A 19,080-nucleotide genomic window follows, 5' to 3' on the forward strand; every position below is an offset into this window, starting at 1 on the left:
ATGCTATGTAAACATGGAAAGCTGATACCCTACGTTCCCTGACGTAAGGGGGTGATTATTGTTTTCCTGCAAGTGGCGCAGAAAATCGGCATCTTAACTAGCTGGTAGCGCTTACTGAAATTGACTAATTAAAGTCACGGCAAATTCATCCAGGATTTTTAACATTCTGCATTGGCATAAAGAAACTAAGTCACTCCACGCGCATGCGCGCGTTGATGAGAAGCACTTTGAAATCGTTGGCCCTGCTTTTTCAAATACCGTCGGAGAATTCAGGAAGCTTTTTTCATCTGTTTAAATCGCGTTCACATTCGGAAAGTTAGCTGATTTTTTATTTACAAACGTTCTTTAGTAAATTACAGATGCTGTTTGTTGCGGTATTTTATAAGCTATTGCAATGGCGGAAAAGCAAAACTCCCGCGACGAGTTGTATGCAAATTAGTCTCAACCGGACTCTACTGCGCAGGTGCCCCAGCTAACATAGTCCATTTAAATAAAGAAGTGAACAGCAAGTGAAACTGATTCTACAGTTCTGTTGAGTGTAGAGCGTCAGTTTCCGTATAACTTGGACGTTAACGTAATGACACAGCAAAATTGCTTTGTGCCTGCGCGAGATTACAAAGAGAAATGTAGTGCGAAAAAAAATGAAAAAAAAATATTGCTTGAAAAGATACGATAGAAATTTCATTGTATTTACACTTCTAATAGTATGATTGTGGTTTCTTTAGTGATTACTTTTTTTCTTTTGATCATTTCTATAAATTTAATGATTAGAAAGGATACACATAAATATAAAGCTAGACATGGTAGAAAAAAAAAGAAAAAAAAAGCGCCTTAAGGACGGTGTCTCCTCAGTAATGCCGAGGTATTTTTGCACGGCTAATGACTATGCGGGAAAATCAGATCTTAACAAGAGCTTTTGAATCCATACGATAATTAGGGGAAACTTCTCATTTTCGGAGATAATTAAGCAACAATAATTCCAAATAGCATTAAAATGCAAAACAATGTATGGCTTTTTTTCCAAATTGAAGCTTGATTATTTCTGAAGAATTCGTTGTTCCTACCAATTTTCTTTTTGGATTTCAAAAGTTCTTGCTAAGATCTTCTTTTCCCGTATAGTCATAAACCGCGCAAAACTACCTATGAATTAGTAGGCATCTCAAATTTTAGGTCTTCGGACCATCCCGAGATGCACAGAACGTATGTGTAGTGGCGAAAGGAGGCACCGTTCTTAAAACATACCTAAGACCAACTGAATATGTGTTATCTTGTATCAAAAATGCTTTGAACGCTTTCTATTTTGTTTCTTTGAAGTTGAGCATCTGTTATTCTGTCATCTATCTTGTCCCTGAGCCACTCTGTTACCGTGTTGTTGCTGTAGATCTGTGACAGCAGATTTGCCGCTTCTTGTCTTAACTCCGCATATGAAGCTGAGGCCCTGAAAGAAAGATGTAGTATATCAAACACGTGGAAAAGCGCTTCATCCGATTTTCAAGCAGTGAAAAGGGGGTTGAAAAAACGCAAACCTTGGAATAGCTAACATTCTCCAGCGAATACCCCTGATCAGCTACCTTGACTGATCAGCTCAATTTAGTGGTTTTGGGAGTTTTTCTACCAGCACTTTAATACTGGATCTAACTTAAGTAATAGTTTTACCAACGAAATTGCAATTTCTTTAGACCAGATTCATTGTGGTAGTTTTGGTTGCTGGCAAAACAGGCATGACCTTATGCAGTTCTGGAATGGGTTAATAAAACCTGTCATATAATTTTAATTTTAAAAGAATGATGGTTTAGACTTACTGAATACTTTTCATGCGTGCAAAACGCAACCGGAAATAACTGAGAGACTTTTCTTCCAGCTGTCGCCTCAGCATCCAACCTTTCTCACTGGATAAAATGAAACGGATTAAAAGAGCTACAATTCTGTTGTGCAATTCAGCTGGCACCGGTTTCCAGCACTTCATACACTTTGATGGATCGATACTACCACTCTTCATCAGTTGATACACCAATAATGGTACCAAAAAAGCATTAATACTGGTGAACAAGTTATGGCGAGTTTCGCCATATAATGGGTTACCGTAGCAACAGTATAACCTGTTAAAAACACCCCTAAATTCACTTTTAATGGTTATGACTCAAAAACGAGCTCGGTGACCCCCACATTTTATTATTGAAATGTAATCAGCATGTTTAGATACAAGCTTTTGCAAAGTTGTAAAAAAATTCTACCAGAGGGGTTCAGAGTCACCTTAAATTTTTGAAAATTCACTCATTGTTTGCCTTCTCTCACAATCCAAAAGGACGTTTCTTGTCCATCCAAAAACAAAAGGTTTTGGACGCTTTGGGCTTCTTTACACAAGAACACTCAAATTGCTTATATTCCAGTTCAGAAGTTCCTCTGACTCGATATTTCAGGGTAATAATTACTTATTTTCCCTTGATATACATTGTTGTAGACTACTCACGTGCTGTGGACCAGCCCCAGCGCATGGTGGATGTCTTTGAGTTTAAACGTGAGCTCGTAGATTTCATGACCTGGAAAATCCCCGTATGTGTCTTGATCACTGCAGGATGTGAATACAGTCGTTAACTAATTTTCGACGCACTAAATGATGGGATAAATGTAAACGCACTTCCCAGTTACTAATATATGACAACACCCTGGATAAAAGAACTTGTCGGTAGATTGATTTTTAATATGTTGTTTATCGACCCGGAGTTTTGCGAACGAGCTCGCTCAAGTCATGCTTCTTTGAGAGCGCGATGCGAAGACAAAAGGTTGCATAGTATTTTTCCATCTCCTCTTTATTCTTTCTCCCTCATTCTCTCTTTTTCATAATTCCGAACCTTCTCGAGGCCATAAAACGAGTGATTTAATGTCATTTTACAAAGAGCACTCAAGGTTTCATCGGCCACCTTTCAAAAAATTCAGGTATATACAAATTTTGTAAAAGAAAAAAACAGACGCAATGAAAACCTGTACAGTTGCACTACAATCCGTTATTATTTTCGAAAAGAATGACATGAAATATGTCTTCAAAAGCTTGACCAATCTAGGGGGGGAAACTAAATCATTGGATAATGAAATTCTAGCGTTTTAATTGGCTTAGAGGCCGTGAGATAGTCATCCAACATACCATGCAGATCGGAGAAATATCAGGTCGTTCTTGTAAAATGAAATCAGCAAGGCAATTCAATATTTCTTGGTTGTCTATAATAAGACAATTATTTCATCCGCGCTTCTTGAATGTCCGCAGTACCACGCGTCCCGATGGCTATCTGTCGCCTCATATCCAACCCACGCTCGTGGAATAATTTCGTCTTGGCATCCTAATTTGGTTGATTAAATACCGTAAAAAGCGAGCTAACGAATGATAACAGCATTGAGACGTAAACTTACTCATAATATTCAGTTCCTTCCACATCAATTCTGTTACTGAAACCAAGTTCCTTGGAGATTTCTCCACGTGAGACTTCGTTCATTTGGCCTAAAAGAAACAAACACAAAACATAGCAAGATTTCCGGAAAGGGATGGTTGCATACTGAATATTAACAGTTGTTTCTTTCGTCGGAGCTGTTTCTTTTGATACAATGGTTGTAGCGTAAACGGGCCTATACTTTGTTAGGTTGAATTGCTTAACCGACTCTAATACAGTATATATGTTAAGAATGTAAATTGACTTCTTTCAATTTGTCTAAGCCTGCGGTCAAATATTCTTTTGTTTAAAAAGCCCTGCAAATGAGGCGAAAGGGTCAATACGATCTTATCTATTTGGGGAAGCAGGGATGCCACAGTTGTAAGAGCACTCGCCTCTTACCAATCTGGCCCGGTGTTGACGCCATATGTTAGTTACAAAACGTCATGTTGTGCTTCCTTGGAATCATGGTCTAGCTAGACCATGTGCTCGAACAGAACTGTCGAAATAGACATCCTTAGGTGGATTTCCTGGACTTGTTTACGTGTTTAGTTTTCAGAAATACAATCGATTTCCCTACAAGATGTAGCAAAAAATCTGTGAGTATTTTTCTTTTTGGTTTTATCTTTTATCAGATTCTTGTACGTATTCCTTTCGTTCAAATTACTGTTTGTTTACTCCACAGTCGAACCACTTCGCTTCGCTTCACATCCCTTGATCGGTCCCCGTTTCCTCGATTTCTCTGGGACCTTGTCAAGAATAGTAGGGTGTTTAGAGTAGTTAAAATCTACGTTATATGTGGGTTGAGTTTGTTGTTGGTCTCGTCCCTGCTCTGAGGGCTTTTCTCCTTGTACTCCAGTTTTCCTCCCTCCACAAAAACCAAGACTCCAATTCCCAATTCGACAGTGGATGGAAGAACCACTGTGTGGAAGCCACTGAAATTCCCATTTATTTATTTATTTATTTATTTATTTATTTATTTATTCATTTATTTATTTATTTATTTATGTTTAGTAAAGGTAACTGACCTTCGTCAATAGCCTTCAAACAGAAAACAAGTGACGGAATGCCTGCCGGCAGCAACTCGCACAATGTTCCGTAATGGTCATATCTACCATGGACAACACAGAAACAAAAGGGGAGAAGTTTTCTAACATTATGTTGGTCAATGGAAACAAATGTCTGTGTAACAGCTTCTGATATAACATGGTATGAGTTTTACGTATCAACTGGTAAATAAATATCTACCGAACTTAATAATTCAGGAAACAGTCACTTCACTCGATCCTAGAGTTTGTGCTCTACCCGATCAATCTACATTTTGGCATACGCAATTCTAAATATGCAAAATTCACTACCTCTACACACAACCATTACAACTGAAGTATAATAAATCGATAAAAACATTAATATCTCTGGCCAAATGCTTTAAGCTAGAGCAAAATGAAAATTTTCAATCCAAACAAATCACAGAAAACATTATCCAATGAGAACTCGAAGCCAATGCATATTGTCGCGTCAAGCGAGGAAGGAAAAGTGACAGCAAGTCACAATTGGCTTCATTGGCTTTGCTATTACCACTTCTTATTGGTTAAAAATTGGTACCAAGTTTTTTAACCAATAGGCCCAAACACTACAAACACTAGGATTTATTTTCGTTTTCTTTTTCAAATTCAAATTGTGTAATCCCAGATCCCCAGTGGGAAGTAAATGACAGTTACTATAATTAGCACGGGGAAAAACATAAAAGGAGGAGGGATTCTGGTTAATAAAATTGTTCTATTGAGGGCGAATTACACGGTACGACTTTGTTGCATGCGACAAGCTTACGACAAGCCTACGACACGAATTTTTTCGTGTAAATCAAACCTACATACGACTGTCGTGTACGTCCCAAAAAATATCGCTAAACATGTTTCAAAATCCTACGACAATCGTAAGTATAGGCAATGTTGAATGACGAGAATTTTGTGCGATTTTTTGCATGACGCGAGCAGCGCACGCTCTAGAAATCGCATGCGACAGTGGTAAGCAAAAGTTGTACCGTCTAAATCGGCCTTTACAGTGGTTGTAAAGCAGCACCAAAGCAAGCGCAAAACCTCTTTCAACACTCGATTGAAAAGTGATCCATAATTTGCATATAACGCCAATATTTACCTACTCCAGCCTGTTAATGCAATACCCAATACTTGATTTGTCTTGGAAATCTTGTTCATTATCTCCACCCACTGCAGGTTGTTTGATACGTGTTTAGATATGGACACAAAATCACTGTTCGGTCCGGTGGCACCTAAGTGACCAAAAATATCTGTGAATCCACATCTGCGTCACTTGTTATATAATAAATGTAGCCGATTGATACTCTTTCGGGTGGAAAGATGTCTTCACTCAACGGGGATTTGTGATTGGTTGTTTTAAAGTTGATATTTCATTGGTTACAAAGACTCGGTTAAACGGATGTTTACGGCGATACAATGTTGTAGTCATTGGTGGTAAAAGAATAGTAGTTCGAAGTTTGTATTGTAGATTTTCTCGGTAAACCACCGTCCAATCGAAAAAGCAAAACCAAGACGAAATACCCAAGATAATTTGTGAACAACGCCCATTTAAACCGAAATTTACGACCTCAGTTTCGCTTTAAATGTAACATCTCTAGAAATGTGGAGTATCCATTCATTATATTTCATTTAAATATTCAATATTTAAGTGGTATTTAAGTGGTAATCAGACAATATTACCTTTAAACGCACTTGCAGTCCATATCCTTGGAAACGCTTCAAGGTAACGTTGATACATATCTGTGGAGTATATAATCACATAACGTAAACACGAGTACATATTTTTTAAAAACATTTATAACATTGCGCATATACCACATATTGACATCCAGATCCTAATAGTATGCAGGATGTTTGTCCCATGAACCTAGTTTAATGGCCTCAGCTCCCACGAGTCTCCTGTAGCTCAGTGGTAGAGCATCCGAACTAGTAATCGGAAGGTCTTAGGCTCGACTCCTGATAGGAGTACTCGGATTTCCTTTTTCCGAGTATGCCTGCGTCACTCACTGAATAATACATCATTCTCATGCACATGTTTTTTTTTGCTAAATGCGGTTCCGTAAGTTTGCATGCCTTTGCAACTTCTCCAGAATTAAATTTTCTAAAACATTAATCATGAAAGAACTGTGTTTGATTAAAGGGAACAGTTTCCTAATTCTAATTTTGAGTTTGTATAAGGAGCAATTTATTGGATATTATGTTCAGTATTACCTATAGAAAAATGTCTTCTCAAGTCAGTTCTGTAATACCAGATCATGGGCTCCGCCAACTTGCCGACATCTGAAACAAAAAGAAAAGCAAAAATAACGAAAAGCAGAGTTTGGGTAGAATTCACTTAGATTTATATAACAACTGACGGAAAAGAAATTTTGTGAGGTGGTGACCTCTTAAAAGTAGCAAATAGTAGCGGATTTAATTGATTTAGAGGCAGAAGTCGTCCAGGAAATCAAACGAAAGTTGACCTTTGACGGATACTTGTCTTTGGCCGCATTAAAAAAGTATAAAGCAATAAGGATAATAGGAAAGCCAGAGGCTACAAAGAATTTCGTGCTTACAGCTTTAGGGATGCTTTATACAGCTGAGCCAAAGTTTCTAAGATTAGCGGAGGTTAGAATCAGATTTGTGCAGTCAAACAATTATTCACCAGGGCCGGTAACCTACTGGTGAAAATTCTCGAGAACTTATCGGGTCCGACAACTATTTTATGCCTGCAGTGTTCCTCAACAGTGATCACGTCCTTTAATGATTTTGAAAGCTAAATTTTTATTCAAGCAACAAGTTGGAAGGTTTTGACTTTGATTAAAAAAATACACATTGGGGCCAGTGAGTTATCGGGCCGAGAACTTTATTTCTCGAGTTTTTTTATGAAATGTTCAGCCTAAGACCGATTTTCGAACGTAAGAGACGCCAACAACCCAAGGAAATCATCAAACCTCTCAGAGAACTTCTAGTTATGTTACGGTCGTTACATAAAACTGGGCTCAAATAAAAAAGCTAGCAAACAAACCTTTAAGGAAGTCTATTGTCCAGTCTCTCATCATATCATCCCACATGATCGGAGTCACACCCTTACTCCTGACGTGTTGAAGAACAGGAATCATATGTTCCAGGAATACCATGCTTTTGTTTCTGTTATCTTCCATGCATGTTTTACAGGTCTTTAGGTTCCACACCTGCATAAAACACAAACAGGAGTTGTATCATAAAATGCCGGAACAAAATCTAATGATTTTACAATATGCTAGTATTTTCCACCAATGAATAGAATGTATAATGTAAGACAGCGAGCCATGACATAATCCACCTAAAATGGGTCGGATGGCATGTCTGGATGAAGATGGCCGGAATGAAGACTTAGTGGTCTATCTGTAATTCATCTCAGCCTTCCTCAGCAGTCTTAACTATGGTTCTTCTTTTGATCTATTATCACTTTTGTGGTACTTTTCATCAACTTTGGAGGTTTCAATCGATCGATATAGATATATTTATATTGAATAAACTAAAATACAATCTATTGCACACCTCATCAGCTCCAACATGGAACCACTGGATTCCTGGATGTAGCTCTGCAACTTGGTTTATCATTTCCTTGACTAATGCTGCTGATTCTGCAACGATGAAATACTTTCTTTTTTCAGGCTTTCCTTTGTAACTGCTTAAGTTGTGTACATAACTCGATGGTCTCTCATTTGCTAAAACTACGTCCAATCGTTCGCACATAGTGAAGGCTTAACACTGATTGTCTGAGCACAATTCTGTCGATGACTTCACAGTGCTCCTTAAAAAGGGCTTAAGAGTGAGTTTGGATTTCGCCAATAGTGGAAAAGAACAATTGCTTCATTGCCATAGCAAAATAATAAAAAAAATACAAGTTAAATAAGAAAACTAAAATGAATAAACACTCTCCTTGTCGAAAACCATTGGCAAGAATTTTAAAAAGGCTTTGGTCACTAAGCAAGTTACAGCTTTCCAAATTTCAATCTCAAGATAAATGGTTTAATCTGATTAAAGTGTATATGACAAAATGTTTCGAATAAATTTTATAATGGAATCTTCATGTGACTCTCGTATGAAAATCGAAAAAACAATTTCTTCCACAATTGTTCTTTCCCGCGTTTGAGGCGTATTAAAGCATCTTCACTTCACTAAAGAAACTTCACTTCCGATGGGATACAATGTCGCGCAAGATTTGAGACTGGGGATAGTGTAGCTGTGACGTCAATACAGGATCGCTACTTTCGCGTTTTCTCTATTCCTCAGTTGTTCCATTCTGATCTTTCAACATTCCCATTTATAATTTCATCCACACAGTTTTCTTTCTTTCCACACGAAGAACGTCTGATAAAATAAGAAACGGCGAAACAAGTGATCCTATATTGACGTCACAGCCTACTATCCCCAGTCTCCCATCCTGCGTGGTATTGTACCCAATCGGATGCGGGGAAGAAAAGTAAATAATTTTTTTTTTTGATACGAGAAGAACATTAAGATTTGATCAACCAGTTTGAATTTTGCGAGGACCCCGGTACAATTAACTTTATCAACCTCGTTCCCAGGATGTTAAACTTTCGTCATTGGCAGGGGGGGGGGGGGGGGGAATTTGCGAGAATCTTTAAGTTTTCCCAGTTGTAATAATATAATGTTTGGGAGTTTAAATCTAATATTCGGAAGTTTATAGTCTTATGTTATTACTCTCATTGTGATTGATTTGCATACCAAATTTATTCTCTCAATGTGACGCAGTAATAACCCTTTTCACGGTTAACTCTGCTCATTTGAATTACAATGAAATCTAGCATGTATGTGAGGCAATTTTGGGCTATTTTTGTAGTTTTAGCCCGAAATTGCCTCGCATCTACGTTGGATAACATTGTAATGCAAATGAGAAAAATTAACCGTGAAAAGGGCTATTAGTTGAATAACTGGACTTTGAAGGAAGAATTCTCTTACCGAGAATTTCTTCCAAATGGACCTTATACCGGCCTTGACTAATGTTACATGAAAAAACTTGGTGCGCATTCATGCTTAAGTTTTACATGATTCCTTCTACGCGTTGGTTTCAAAAGTACAGAAGAGAAAGTACATATATGATGTTATGTTTTAAGCCTGGTGAGTAAATGATAAAGGAAATTTTTTACGTATGCTTACCTAAGGTAGTTAGGTTTGTATTATGTCAGTAATACTTTTTCTCTTACCTGGATTATTTGGACATATCGAGTTCGTATATTTAGCTGTTTCTCGAAGATCTGCAAACTTCTCATGTTTTAACACAAACTAGGGAGAGAAATGTTAAAATAAAACAAAGCAAAACAAACGGAAAATTAGCGCAAACGCCTGTGATCATGGTGGGCTCCATTAGCACTGTCTATTTCGTGAGTTCAATACCAAAGCTGAAACTGATATGTTTCATTAATTTATTAGGGTAAAGCATTGAATGGCTGGCGTAAGGTAAGATTTTTGAGATTATTTTGATATAATGCGGGGTACACTGTACAGCACAGCAGTGTTTGACAAAAATGGAAACCTTCTCAATAAAAAAGGCGAAGTACAGACACGATGGACGGAGCACTTTAAAGAAGTACTCAATAGAGACCAACCAGAAAACCCAGTCTTAAGTGATGAGGTATATGAATTAGAACTAAATGACGTCATTGAAGAGATCTCAATCAGTGAACCAACTTTAGGTGAAGTCAAACAAGCTATAAAAAGATTGAAGAATGGGAAAGCGCCAGGAACTGACTCTATCACGGCCGAACTATTGAAAGCAAACATAGAGTTTTCAGCAACAAAAATCCATCAGTTGTTGGGAAAAGTATGGACGTTTGAGAAGATCCCCCAACCCTGGAAGCAAGGGCTAATTATCAAGTTGCCGAAGAAAGGGAATCTCAAAGAATGCAAAAATTCGAGAGGAATAACCTTACTGTCCGTTGTGGGGAAGGTACTCGGTAGAATCATCATAGAGCGAGTGAGAAATGGAGTGGATAGAAGGCTGAGGAAGGAACAGGCAGGTTATAGAAAGGGGAGGGGTACAACAGACCAGATCTTCATCCTGCGGAACATTATTGAGCAGGTCAGCGAATGGCAGGCAACCCTGTACCTGAACTTCGTAGACTTTGAGAAGGCTTTTGATTCTATCCACCGAGAAAGCCTGTGGGTAATAATGGCTAAGTATGGAATCCCGGAGAAGATCGTGAAAATGGTAAGAGTATTTTATGACGACTTCAAGTGTGCTGTAGAAGATCAGGGGGGAGACATGTGAGTGGTTTGACATAAAAACTGGGGTAAAACAAGGATGCAATATGTCGGGATTCTTGTTCTTGATTGTTATGGATTGGGTAATGCGAAGAGCGGTTGGCAGTGGTGAAAACGGTATTAGGTGGAAGTTTACTTCAAAACTGGACGACTTGGACTTTGCGGACGATATAGCTCTGCTTTCATCTACCAAGCAGCAGATTCAGGATAAAACGACAAGGCTGGACGAAGAGGCCAGACGGGTGGAACTCAAAATCAACGGAGAAAAGACAAAAACGATGAGGATCAATGCAAGGAACCAAGAAAACATCATAATAAATGGGCAGGATATTGAAGATGTCGAAGAGTTTGTGTATTTGGGGGCGAAAGTTTGTAAAGAGGGAGGCGGTATGAAGGACTTGAAGAACAGGTTATCGAAAGCCAGAGGTGCCTTTAACAAACTAAAGAAGATCTGGATCTCTAATAACATCTCGAGGAAAACAAAACTGAGGCTGTATAAAACACTGGTAGTGCCAGTGTTACTCTATGGATCTGAGACATGGAAGATGAACAAAGGAGATGATAAAGCAGTGAATGTGTTCCATAATAGATGCCTACGTAGGATCTTCCGAATCCGATGGCAAGACCATGTCAGTACCAAAGAGCTACTGGAAAGAGCAAGCATGAAGCCACTGAGTGTGGAAGTGATGTCTCGAAGATGGAAAATGATTGGCCATATTCTTAGGAAAGATCGCAATGATGATTGCAATGTTGCCATGAGCTGGGCACCAGAAGGTAAAAGGAGAAGGGGAAGACCAAAAACCACCTGGAGACGGACAGTAGAGAAAGAAAGGCAAGAAGCAGGTTGGAGATCGTGGGAGGAGGTGCGGACCGCAGCAACCAATAGAGAGGAGTGGAGACGCTCTGTGAAGGCCCTATGTGCCACGAGGCACGAAAAGGATATATGATGATATGACACTGTACTTACCAGCACACTGGATCTTTCAATTAATCCAAATAGTTCTCGAACAGATTTACCAAAAATTTAATTTCATTGGCACTGAATTGGAGATTAGGTTTAGATTTAGTCCCAGCTTTAATCAGGTTTTTAAGAATAACAGCTACCACGAAAAAGGACGAGTGCAAATAGCAATCAGATCAAAACTTGGATACTGAAATGAAGTCAATAGTGGGTTTAACCTGCAACTTCATTCCCGCGCAATTCAAAATGGCGGGCGGAAAAGACCCTGGTACACGCTATACTAAAATATTCCACAGATCATGGAGTTTTTTTCTTACGTGACTACACTTTTTCTGGGATACAATTATGCTTGAAACTTGGGTCTTCGCCTGCCGCCACTTTGAATTTCGAGAGGACCCTAATGTAAACCAAGAAAATCATGTAATTAAAGTTGTCAGGCAATCGAAATATTTCTAATGTTTGCGTTTTATGTTCTTATTATAACTGTTTTTTCTTAATGTATTTATTAGTTAAACTCGCTTGGTCTTTCATCTGACCTTAGTGCATATTATTACAACTTAACGCACAGTAATACCTCCAGATGACCGAACGTTTGCACGAGTGGTATGATGATTAGGTTATTCTGCAGCGCAGTTTTGATCAGGAATGAAACTTCTTCTTTGCTAAAATTAATACAGGTGAATTACATTTTTAATATCATGTCTTAAAAGGCATCTTACAAGGCAAAGGCAAACGTGTGTATTATAGTAGAGCAAACATAACTGATGCAACGTCCTTTTTTGACCATAAAGTGTTTGATTGTCTTGAAGGTGCCGTGATTGGCCTCGCAGCTATTCTTGGAAATCACGAGTACGATATAACTTAACTTCTTGGGTTTATTTGATAAAAGAAACAGAAAACGGCCATTTTGTGTTTAATTTACCTGATGCAAACGGAAAGCTTGGGAGAATCCGACAGCACTTATATATGTAAGCCATCATCACAAGCCTACACAAATTTAAAATGCTACCAGATTTCTTTTAATGTCTCATAGTTAATTGAGGGACTGGTTATAAAACCTTCTGATGACAGCAATGGTGCACAATCATTTGTTTTAACGTTCACACTACTGTTTTTTTTATATAATTCCTTATGGAAAAAAATTGATATTAAAACAGCAAATTAGTTACTTACCTACATAATTATAATGTTACAACTAATATTACTAATACTAATAAAATAATACAACTAATTAACACTGATATTATCACAACACTAAAAAAAAAAACAATATCACTAACACTAGACGGTAACCAAAAAATAAATAAATAAAAATCAAACAAACTAGAAATGTTTACAAAATATAATGTAAATAATATATTATATCAATTACATACAGTTGAATATCTCAACAGAAACGTTTCTATTGGTCAGTTGCTCCAACACATTTCAAAATCTATTGTGGTTTGTGCAGGTTCAAGTCAAAAATGCTAACAAAAACATACATTAAACAAAGAAGTTTGTCAGGCTTCATAACCATTGCCTTTTATTAACTATGCTACTATGACCAACTCTATCTATTCACTCTTATTGTTGTTTATTTATCGTTCGGTTGAGTAGGTAAGATTTACTAAAATTACCAAACAGATGGGTGTTGACTAAACCTTGCCAAAGGACGTGAAAAATTTTTTTTTATTAATTAGATGTTAGGACAGGTAGTGATTTTGCAATATTTTGTACTTTTTTAAGCCTTCTTGTTATCAATTTTTTATTTTTTAATGTATTTTTAATAACAGGACCCCCTTTGATAACAGTCTTTATTACACTGACGGGATTATCCTGTATAAATATTATCGTAGTACTATTATTATTATTATTATTATTATTATTATTATTATTATTATTACTACACGTCATGATAGCAAGGCAAAAGATGAGCCTTACTTGGCTTTCAGACCACTTACCTGTACGCGTCAGGTCCTTGAATCACTTGGAGCTCCCCGGAGTAAGGGAACGTATCAGCATACTCAATAAGGAGCCCTGTGGCACCCCATTTACGGAAATAAGGAAGCAGCTAAAAAGCAAAAAAAACCATTGACATTTGTTGTTTTGGACACAAATGAGCCAGCTGTTGCGTCTCCTGTACGAGTTGTGGCTAAATGTATGATTTACATTGTACGTTGGCAACGCGACACTGAATTTGAACGACTTTGCTTCATTGCCCCTTTTGGAGTATGGAGTAAAGTTTATCATTACTGTTATTCATTGCAGTCAAATCAGCACTGACAAAACTCGCCGTCGCCATAGCATTCCGCACAACCAAGTGCAAATTGTGCAAATTGATCAGTGCGTTGAGCATATAAAATGGCATGGCGTGTTGAGGTAACATTGAAAGATGGTATCACTGAAAAAGTAAAGACCATTATTATTATTATTATTATTATTATTATTATTATTATTATTATTATTATTGTTGTTGTTGTTGTTGTTGTTGTTGTTGTTCACTTCAGTCAAATCATCGCTGACAAAAGTCGCTGTCGCTACAGCGGCCTGCACAGCCAAGTGCAAATTGTGCAAATTGATCAGCGCGTCGAACATATAAAATGGCCTAGCGTGTTGCTGACGTAAGATTGAAAAATGGTTTCACAGACAAAAATGATCGGCGATTATGGCGAAACTAGCCTTTAATGCATTCTGAACCTCCTTAGAGGGCAGTAGCATCACAAAAGAAACCGATGAACTAATAAATAATATCGTGAATTGGATCATTAGTTATCGTGGTGGAAGATAATAATAAATAAAATGATACAAATAACATTGATATAAAGAGAAAATGTCTGGAAAGGAAATTTCTTTTCAAAGATTACCTGGAGCAGGTAGATAAGCTTTGGAGGCGCTCCCCCGAGATCAAGATGGACAAGCTTGTGGCCATCGAACCTAAGACAACAGTAAGTAATAACAATCCACAACTTGGTCAGGAACATTTGTTTCATTTTTATGGTTACTATACGCCGCGTTTCAATAGTACCCAGTGGTTCAATTTTAAGAGAACAATCAAATGAGCTAAACTGTTTGACTTTTACGGCATTCCCACTCAAAATGTGTTACTTGTTGCTGGTGTGGTTATTATTCTGATTTACTAAAATTTTACCAGTTTTTCCTGGAGCTTGGATTACATTCGACACGACTGAAATGCGATTTATAATTTAAATAAGCTTAAATTTCATTTTCCTGCTCCCGCTATGATTATTTGATAACTTCCGGGTGCGGCTTTTGAGCGAATCTTGATGCCAAGTGGCCATTTTACCGCCCATTCTTTTCTGCGCAATGATAACTTGCGACAGCAGCTATGGACTTTCATGACGTAGGATCTCCTTGGAACGATGGAAGTACACCCACCATTCTTATCGCGCCGGGCTTGCATAAGTCTTAGAAAACCTCACTTTCATACAATTCTCCCATTCATCCCGACAGTGCGGTAATAGAACCGTTAACACCGAAAACATTCCCGGAATATTTATTACATTACGACAGTGATGTGCTACTGCTTCTAACCAATCAGATTTCAGTTCACGTTAAGCCTTTCATGACTGATGGAAACCTGTCTAGTTCTCTCTGTTTCTTGCGGTTGTTACATGTTACATCTATTACGGTTTAAAATCCAAATACCAGAAACAGTTTTAGCATTAACAGTTCGGTAAGCTGCACTGAACAGAATTCAAAGATTTCCGTGATCAAGCTCACTTACTACATAGCCTTACTTGTTGTTAGTTGTATCTTTCTGACTGCTTATGTTGTCTTTCTGTCCCGCCATTACTCGCGCGGTAAGGTTGCCCGTTGTTTGCTCCGCTTGCTTCAGCAGCATTTTTGTTTTATTTAATTCTTTTCTGGTATTTGCTAATTCTGCAAAAGTAAGAAAAAGCAAGACACACCTCGTCAAACAGTGTTTGATTACAAGAGGGCGTTAAAGGAATTCGAGTACCTGTAACCTAGTAATCAGAAGGTCTTAGGTTCGACTCCTAATAGGACCACTCAGATTTCCTGCTCCCGAGTATGCCTGTGTCACTTACTGAATAATACATCATTCTCATGTATATATATATATGTATATTAGTGTTAGAAAAGATCAGAGGACGTTGTCCCCGGGGGTTTCAGGAATTTCTTGATGTGATAAACCGGTATTTTTCTTGATAACAGGCCAGCTAAGTTTCTGAAACCTGGAAATCGTGCTCAGTTTTCGAACAAACAGATGAAATATTTCAAGTATAAGTTGATATGATGAGTCCGTATACATAATGTATACGGAGAGATATACTGATGTTTAACGACTGTATTATGACCAGTCATTTGGTTCGTTATATTTGTGTCCAGGTATATTGAATAATAATAATAATAATAATAATAATAATAATAATAATAATAATAATAATAATATAATGATAACAATAATAATAATAATAATAATAATGATAAATTTAAATGATCTCTTCAATAAAATATTCCAGCAAAATTCATATTTACAAGTTAAAAGTAGAAAAAAGAACTATTAAAAACCTATTTAGAATTCATTTCGATAAAAAAAAAGAGTATTTCGAAGCACAAAAGAGCCATTTTCAAGCACGATTTTTTTGAAAAAATAATAATAAATTAAAAAAAAATAATAAAAATCATTCATATGACCAATTTGCTTTCCACTATTCAAAGACTAAAATTTTGATGAAATAAAAATATATGTATTGAAAAGATCCTAAAATAACTCATTCACTAGCTCACGCCATTCACTTTCTAAAATTTGCGGATACACGCTCGGTTAGCGTTTAAGAGGCAGTCATCAATGAAATCCTCTTGTGGAATAATAGTAATAATAATAATAATAATAATAATAATAATAATAATAATGATAATAATAATTTTTCTTAATAAAATAAATAAATAATAATATAAAATCTTTATTAACATATTTCAAGCAAATTGCTATTCAAAAAGTTAAAAGTAGAAAAAAGAACTATTAAAAACTATTTACAATTCATTCGATGAAGAAGAGACAACTTTCAAGCCGATTTTTTTCTCATAAAGTTACAATGCTATTCTTATTAAAAAAATCAATAATATATACAAAGTTAAAAATCTTAAAAAAAGGGAATAAAAACCGACATCAATAATAATAATAATAATAATAATAATAACAATAATAATAATAATAATAATAATAATAATAATAATAATAATATTTATACAGGGTAACCCCCGTCATTGTAATAAACACTGTTATCAAAGGGGCCCCTGTGCAATGGTATAAAATCCGTATATATTCTTGGCATAGCCTGACGTGTACCGATCCTTAAACAGGCTCAACCTCTTTCCCATGGTCCTCGAGTGAGGAAGAGAGACGACCCTGGGAACGAGGTTGATACGGACCTTTAAATGTCAAATGTGTGTACCGGACTGTGTACGACCTGAGTAAGGGGCCGTATTCTGATCATTTCATGTCGTGTGGATGGCAGGCAGATTGGTTTTCATTATTTTGCGATGATAATCTATAATCTAGCAAAAGCTCTGAGTGAAAGCACGTTCGATCGCTTCATTCTCACTGTTATGTTACAAGGAAGCCTTAATAAGCAAAGAGAATACTAACGTCACCGGACATTTCAATGGACACCCGAAGACATCCGTTGCCTTCATTTGCTTAGCATTGCTCCACACCATTCACAGGAAAACACCTGTTCCGATCTCTTTGTCGTGGCCTGATAAAGTTAAAACTCGCCAACAAAGAATACTAGGACTTTTGCCTCTGTGCAACCGAGACGTCGACATTCTCTTACAGTCAATCTACATCATGCATGACCAACATTTTTGAAATTTGAATGGAGTTTTGAAATTTACACTGATGTCAGTTTTGGACATCTCCAGCGAGGTTTTACAGTTCCCTTAGTAATTTCCCAAGTTTATTGACGGTTTAAAGCTCAAGTATTATGATTTTTTTTTTTCAGTCAATCCGTCTTTTTCGGAAAGATTTTTAGAGAAACCTTCAAGACTCCATTTAAATGCCGGACATTACAAAGAGGATTTTGAATACTCAGTTCGTTCCAGGAAATACTGGTCATGCGCGGCGTAGATTGATCACGTGTAAGGGTCCCTGTACTTCCCCCAGTTCCAATTCTCGACCCATACCCCTTTGGCTTGATTGCGCCGTCAGTCACACGCAGAAGCGAAGACTCTGGGGTCGAGAATGTCCCAGTTCCCTCAAATTCTCTAGCCGTCCCCTGCTTCAACTCATAGCATTCTTACCAGTTAGTAGTCTTGCCACCATGGGATTGGTGTTGTTGCATTCGGAGGAATTAAGTGAGGTCGTGTTACACCTACATAAAAGAGACAAATTAAAAGTGGTCAGCGGCTACATTTGCGAAAGTCAAGATAAGTCACTGAAATAATTGTGAGACTGATCTGACTGCATAGAAAACTGAACACGACAGCGACATGATAGGCGTTCCACAAGACTTTGGGCTTCTAGAGTTAGTTTCTGGTCTTTGTGTGTATATTGGGAATAAGTTGCAGCAACTGATCAGGAACCGAGGGTTGTTGTCAATCCGGTGATGTTTACAAACAAATCAATGACTCATCATGGCGCGCGCATTTATTTTGTAACAGGAAGTGGCGTCAATCGCCTCAGTGGTCTGCCCTTCAACGTAGAGACAAATTAATCATTATTAGCTTTTAGAGGTTTCTGTTCTGGTCGGAACATGAGATTTAAACTGAATACTTTTGTGATTCAGTGGGAGGACGTACAGAGAAGAATTAAAAAAAACGTGACATGCTAATTTCAGGTTCAGTTGAGTCTGCTTACCTCACACAACTCAGTGAATTAATCCAAAGCCAGCAAAGTGCCCTTAAAGGAAGACGCCTTAACATTATCCTCTTCTCTGAATCATAGACTACAGGAGAAAAGAAAGAAAGCAAGCAGAAGTACTCTAAATGCTTGCCTTTCCAATTTTCTCAGAGATGTTCACGACACCAGTCATTGACTGTGACCAATGAAGCATGACTAATACAACCTGCTTGATATGACACTGCCACTTGACCGGTTTACTTGCCACAGCGAATGAGATCCAAGAAATTGTCGCAAACAAAAACATTGCCTATTGTCTTTTAATGTCGTACTTGATTGCCTGGAAATTCAAACAAATGGGGCCAGTTTGAGACCAATTAAACCAAATACGGTATATATCTTTCTCTGCGTAGCACAGGTCACCTATGCTGGCTGCTGCATATGCATATCAAAAAAGCGCGTAAGAATTTCTGGTATTTAAAAAAAAAAAAAAAGGAAAAACAATGAACTATCCACGACTCTCTCGAGGTTTGAATGGGAAATGTTAGATTCATTATTTTTGTTATTTATTATTTAAAATAC

The 19,080-nt window shown here is 37.3% G+C and overlaps 2 protein-coding genes across 2 annotated transcripts in view; one reads left to right on the forward strand and one right to left on the reverse strand.

The window, feature by feature from the left end:
* LOC146482488 (mitochondrial inner membrane protease subunit 1-like) overlaps nucleotides 1–19,080 on the forward strand; it is a 348,467-nt gene that overhangs the window by 303,899 nt on the left and 25,488 nt on the right. The gene's annotated exons all lie outside the window — the stretch shown is intronic.
* Nucleotides 796–18,695, reverse strand: LOC146482519 (hexosaminidase D-like). Its single transcript, XM_085106887.1, has 17 exons — nucleotides 18,517–18,695; nucleotides 17,961–18,031; nucleotides 15,434–15,575; nucleotides 14,540–14,609; nucleotides 13,637–13,746; nucleotides 12,268–12,355; nucleotides 9,676–9,754; nucleotides 8,003–8,088; nucleotides 7,488–7,653; nucleotides 6,692–6,760; nucleotides 6,161–6,220; nucleotides 5,580–5,712; nucleotides 4,451–4,533; nucleotides 3,406–3,493; nucleotides 2,471–2,569; nucleotides 1,803–1,889; nucleotides 796–1,438 (listed from the first exon to the last, which is right to left on the reverse strand). The coding sequence occupies exons 1-17, from the start codon at nucleotides 18,579–18,581 to the stop codon at nucleotides 1,264–1,266; spliced, it is 1,671 nt and encodes a 556-aa protein (XP_084963013.1). The 5' UTR covers nucleotides 18,582–18,695; the 3' UTR covers nucleotides 796–1,263.

The sequence above is a fragment of the Pavona decussata genome, unplaced genomic scaffold (assembly GCF_977016875.1).
Source record: "Pavona decussata unplaced genomic scaffold, jaPavDecu1.1 SCAFFOLD_45, whole genome shotgun sequence".
NCBI lineage: Eukaryota > Metazoa > Cnidaria > Anthozoa > Scleractinia > Agariciidae > Pavona > Pavona decussata.

Bases quoted from the DNA above. Each gene is read 5' to 3' on its own strand.
- LOC146482519 (XM_085106887.1), bottom strand. From the start codon at position 18,581: ATGTTAAGGCGTCTTCCTTTAAGGGCACTTTGCTGGCTTTGGATTAAT. The intron at 6,761-7,487 runs GTTTGTTTGCTA...TTTTTGTTTCAG, and splicing joins GACAATAGACTTCCTTAAAG to ATGTCGGCAAGTTGGCGGAG. The intron at 3,494-4,450 runs GTCAGTTACCTT...TGTTTCTTTTAG, and splicing joins TTTGAAGGCTATTGACGAAG to GCCAAATGAACGAAGTCTCA.